Source organism: Pseudopipra pipra, chromosome W, assembly GCF_036250125.1.
Source record: "Pseudopipra pipra isolate bDixPip1 chromosome W, bDixPip1.hap1, whole genome shotgun sequence".
In the NCBI taxonomy this organism is placed as follows: Eukaryota; Metazoa; Chordata; class Aves; order Passeriformes; family Pipridae; genus Pseudopipra; species Pseudopipra pipra.
This window is the reverse complement of record NC_087580.1, coordinates 21,498,697-21,504,214: the sequence shown is the minus strand read 5'-3', so window position 1 is coordinate 21,504,214 and position 5,518 is coordinate 21,498,697. Positions and strand designations below refer to the sequence as shown.

The 5,518-nt window shown below is 52.0% G+C and overlaps 1 protein-coding gene across 1 annotated transcript; it reads left to right on the top strand.

Moving 5' to 3' along the window:
• Positions 1-2,065: 2,065 nt before the first annotated feature.
• On the top strand, positions 2,066-2,680 carry LOC135404912 (olfactory receptor 14J1-like). Its single transcript, XM_064639641.1, has one exon. It carries the CDS (start codon positions 2,066-2,068, stop codon positions 2,678-2,680), a length of 615 nt encoding a protein of 204 aa, XP_064495711.1.
• The last annotated feature ends 2,838 nt before the right edge of the window (positions 2,681-5,518 follow it).

The window sequence follows — 5,518 nt, the reverse complement described above, 5'->3', positions numbered from 1 at the left end:
AGACTCATTAGCACTACAAGAAACTTCAGTGTTTCCATCTCACTTTGACTTGTTGAAAAATTGTTTGAACTTCCTCTCAGGGACTGAGTCTCATGTAAACAACATCAAACCCCCTGGAGGGTCATGAAATACCTGGGGCTGTTGCTGTGCTGCTGAGCTGGGCCGGGCTCCTGGCACACAGGGAGCTCCTGGCAAGCAAGAAGAGCTTCAAAGAGACAGCTCTGCCCAGGAGCAGCTCCTCTGCACAGCCCAGCAGGGCTGAGGGCACTGCCAGGCCAGCTCAGGGACACCAGCAGGGCACAGACACAGCTTCAAGGGGCTCAGCACTGGCAGGATGGCTGAGAGCTCCCTGCAGGAGGAACCTTGGCAGGGCTGCACATGGTGAGTCTGTGGCTGCAGGGCAGTGCAGGGGCAGCTCCTGGAGGCATCTCCTAAAGCTGGCCCAGCCCCAGCTGATGGGATGGGGGAGCAGGGGCTGTTTTGGGGCACTTTGGAAGAGCTGTGAAGCCGGGGGTGCAGCCAGGGGTGCCCAGGGCTGTGGGGCAGAGCAGGGTCCTGCAGCCCAGGGCGCTGTGCTGGGCAGGGACTCTGCTGCCTGCCAGGGGCAGCTCTCAGCCGGCCCGGGGAGCTGCTCCCAGGGCTGGGGCACAAGGGCTGTGGGCAAGGAGCAAACCTGGCAGCTGATGCAGGATCTTTTCCATGTCTCCCTGTTGCAGGGTCACACCTGCTCACAGCCCCACACCACTACACCATATTGAATGGAGAATGTTTTGCAAAGTTTACAAAAGACAGGGGCTACAGGAAAGGAATTAGTGCTGAGGTGTGTTTCCTGCTTAGGCATTGTAGCAGAGACATTGTTCTCTCAGGTCAGGAGACTGCACTGAAATTCCAACTCTTTTACTCTCAGAGATGAATATTTCAGGCAGGATCAGAAATGAGCACAGGATCCTGGGCAGTGCTGAGCCTTCCCTTGGGGGTGGGCACTCTCCTGTCCCAGCCCTTGGCTTCCCTGCGGGAGGGCTCCTGTCCTGCTCTGTCCAGCACAGCTGCACCTCTGGGCTGGCACAGGGGACACTTCCCAGAGCTGCCCTTGGAAACAACATTGTCCTGCTCTCATCACTGCATTGTGGATGTAGTTTTCAATATTTGTTTGTGTGAAATCAAAGTGAATGCAGAACAAGGGAAAGAGCAGGGCAGATGGGAAACAGGCTAAAGGACTCTGCAGCTCTCCTGGCTCTGCTTTAAACCACAGAGAGATGAGCCCTTTTGTCTCTTGTCTTTTCTTCACATTTTTAGCAATAAAAATGAGAATTTTTACTTCTAAAGAGAACACTCTGCAGATTTAATGATGGGACATATCTAACAGAAGAATTATTCTAAAGACAATAGAAACCTCTGTTCTGCAGACCACACTCTTGTAAGTAGGGGGGTCAGAAATGGAGCTTTTCCATTAAAGGTGGGTTACATCTGACATCCCTTGTGATCATCAGAGCTGTCACAAACCAGCTCCATGTTACCACTGTAGCAGAGCAAAGCTGAGCCCTTGGCAGCACACGGCCAGAATTCTTGCTGCTCACACCACTCTGAGCCAGCATAAGGGAAATACAAATGGTTTGGGGGGATTACTATGAAAGATGGAGTATCTTTGCTGAGAGGGGTATCTCCTAATTGTTCCCTGTCTTTTCCTTTTCTGAACAGACCCTGTCCTAAGGAACAGCAAATGTCCAACAGCAGCTCCATGGCCCAGTTCCTCCTGCTGGCATTGGCAGACAGGTGGGAGCTGCAGCTCCTGCACTTCTGGCTCTTCCTGGCCATCTCCCTGGCTGCCCTCCTGGCCAACGGCCTCATCCTCAGCGCCGTAGCCTGCGACCACCACCTGCACACCCCCATGGGCTTCTTCCTGCTCAACCTCTCCCTCACAGACCTGGGCTGCATCTGCACCACTGTCCCCAAAGCCATGCACAATTCCCTCCATAACACCACAACCATCTCCTACACGGGATGTGCTGCACAGCTCTTTTTCTTTCTGTTCTTCTTCTCATCAGAGTATCTCCTCCTCACCATCATGTGCTACGACCGCTACGTTGCCATCTGCAAACCCCTGCACTACGGGACCCTCCTGGGCAGCAGAGCTTGTGCCCACATGGCAGCAGCTGCCTGGGCCACTGGCTTTCTCAATGCTCTGCTGCACACAGCCAATACATTTTCCCTGCCCCTGTGCCAGGGCAATGCTCTGGGCCAGTTCTTCTGTGAACTCCCACACATCCTCAAGCTCTCCTGCTCACACTCAGGCTACCTCAGGGAAATTGGGCTCATTGGGGTTAGTGCCTGTTTAGTGTTTGGTTGTTTTGTTTTCATTGTTTTCTCCTATGTGCAGATCTTCAGGGCTGTGCTGAGGATCCCCTCTCAGCAGGGACGGCACAAAGCCTTTTCCACGTGCCTCCCTCACCTGGCCGTGCTCTCCCTGTTCCTCAGCACTGCTGCATTTGGCTACCTGAAGCCCCCCTCCATCTCCTCCCCATCCCTGGATCTGGCCCTATCAGTTCTGTACTCAGTGGTTCCTCCAGCACTGAACCCCCTCATCTACAGCCTCAGGAACCAGGAGCTCAAGGATGCCCTGAGGAAAATGATGACTGGATGCTTTTCAGGAGCAATAAAGTTCCTGTTTTCTGGTTCATAGCATTCAGAATGGGACTCACTAATGGTCCAACCTTCCTGCTCAGGTTTTTCATGGAGGTCATTGGGTTCTTCTTGCAATAATTTTCTCTGCAATCAAATATTATTATGCATCTGCCTTCTATTTAAATGTCTACCCATTGAATTTGACTCAGAGATGTAAAAATGATGAATTGTGCTCTCTGGCTATTTAAACAAAATAAAGGACTCTGCAGTGCCTTCTTTGTCCAAATCCTTCTTCTCAGATCTTCCTAAAGGACAGCACACTGCAGGACAGGGTGTATTTGCAAAGGGGGACAATAATCCCAGCCCAGCAGCACTGCCAGGGAGCAGCAGTGCTTGGTCTTTGCAGAGCTGCTCTCTTGCCACTCCCACACTGTCCTCCTGAGCCCCTTTCTGGCTGTAAGGCCTGAGTGCTCTCTGAGCACAGTCCTGGGGGGTGGAAGCCCTTGGAGCACAGGCAGGGACAGGCCCTGGGAACTTGTGAAGCAGAGCTGGGCTCCCTTCCAGCATCTCCAGGATGTTGTGGGATCTTCTGAGGGCAGTGCATGTGTGCACACAGTTTTGAGCTTAATGAATGTGCATTCAGTTTTGAACTGAATAAATTGTAGTTATCCCCAGGAAATGTTTAACATATATTTCTATTTGCATAATTAATTTAATCCGCTTCAATCCCTCTCTCCTCCTCTCTCAGCCTTCCCCAAACTTGAACACAGTACAAACTGCTGTGAGAATACTTCTGCCTGAGACAATAGCAAAGAAACTCTCCAGAACACCCAGTGTCTGGGACAACCGATTTAATGCTTTCAGTAAAGCAGGAGAAATGACAAATAACAATTATTTATATGCATGAGGTACCAAAAAACACAGAGTGAACAGTGTAGGTGGGTTTAGACAGAAAAGGGCTAGAGCATCATTCATCTCATTCTCAGGTAGACATTTCAAATAGATCTAAGGCAGCAAAATCCCTTCCATTAAATATGCAGCTGACTACAAGAAGTCCCAGGTGAATAGCACAGATGCAATGTCAGCCTTCTTCACTTCTCAGTCACTTCTTCTGTCACCTTGCTCCAGGGCTGGGACTCTCCTGTAGTGTCCCCATGACACTCCTGCTCTCTGCTTTCCAGGTTCCATTTTCAGATCCAGTCTTCCCCTCCTGTTCCCAGGGACATCCTGGGAGTGCTTCAGAGCTGCCATCCTGGGGCAGCTCCTGCCCAGCGTGGGCAGGCACAAGGTCTCTCGAGCTGCTCCTCTCCCCTCCCCTGTGCCACTGTTTCCTGCAGCCTCCTCATCCTTGCCCAGCACAGCCCTCCTGGCACAGTTGGACACAGCCCTTGTTCTCCCCCCTCCTCAGGCACCTGCCCAACCCCCTCAGCTCCAGCCTGATGGCCACAAACCTTCAGGGCAGGGAGGCACCTGGGGAAAATGCTGAGGGAACCTTTCAGCTGCATTCAAATCCAATTGGAGGGGTTGGCCTCAAGGAAGAAATCCCTTCTCATCCTCCAGAACCACCAGGACAACCTGTGTTGTGTCCTGGGCACTCCTCTGTGGGCTATGGAAAAGGTTTTGGTGTCAGGGATATTGAGAAGGCTGGGCAGTGTCACTGGGAGACCTCTCCCAAACCCTTGGAAAGGCCAGAGCCATCCCAGAGCTTCCTGGGGCCTTGGCAAAGGCAGACCTGGAACCAGTCTGCAAACAGGGCAGCAAGGAGGGTTGGCAGAGTTCCAGACTGCTCAGGCTCAGACGGGAAGGGGATAGGGCAAGTCCTGCTGCAGCCATTGCCAGGCATGGGAAGGACAAGGCAGGGATTGCAGAACCCCTGTGGGAGGGAATAGAAGAGGATGTTGTGTGCCCAGACTTTATCAAGGCCCTTGACATGGTCTCCTGTGGTCTGATTAGATCCAGACTGGTGAGAGCTGGACTGAAGAAGTGGAAGATGTGGTGGGTGGGAAGTTGGCTGAATGAAGAGTGTCAAATAAAATCCATGGTACAAAGTCCTCTTGGCAGCAAGTTCCTGGTGAAATCCCTCAGTGACCAGCCCTTGAACACCAATGCAGAAGATCTCTCTATATAATTGGACAAAATGTATTTTCAAGTCCTTTGTGGATGATGCCAAATTTCAGGGAGCCCTTGAGCAACCTGTCCTGGTTTAAGGACACATATTGAGGTGGGAACTCTCATAAAATGAACTCACTCCCCTTTTATTCCCCACCAGTACAAGGAGACAAAATACAAGGAGGTATAAGTGAAAAAAAAACCAGTTCACTGACAATATAGCAGCAAAACCAGCAACACCAACAGAACAGTTCAAAAACAGAGAGAGAAATCACTTTGTCTCTCCCACCTGTCCTGAACACCCAGGATCAACATGAGCCTCCCTTTCCCTTTTGCATCCAGGGGAACAAAAAACAAAAATCAAACCAGGGGAAAGAGGGGGCAAAACAAACTCGGGGAAACTCTCTGGTCTGAGATCAGTTGTGCTGCCCAAGAACACGCTGACTCCAGAGGTGTCCAAGCGGGGCAGAGCCGGCGACTCCGGTCCGTGCGGCGGCGGGGGGGAGGCAGCGGCTCTGCTTGATTCCATGGAGTTCTGGGGAGGCACAGTGGGTGCCATGAGACTCTTCAGTGTCACTGTGACCCCTTGGTTCCATGAGATTCCACAGTGTCCCTGCATCCCTTTGGTTCCACGAGGCCCTGCAGTGTCACAATGACCCTGATTCCATGCAGTTCTGCAGCATCAGAGTGGCCCATGGATTTCAGTAGATTCCACAGTGTCCCAGGGGTCCTTGGGTTCCCTGAGGCCCTACAGTGGCCCCTTGGTTCCATGAGGCTCTGAGATGCC

Excerpts from the sequence above, each read along its gene's own strand:
- LOC135404912 (XM_064639641.1), top strand. The coding sequence starts at position 2,066 with ATGTGCTACGACCGCTACGTTGCCATCTGCAAACCCCTGCACTACGGG.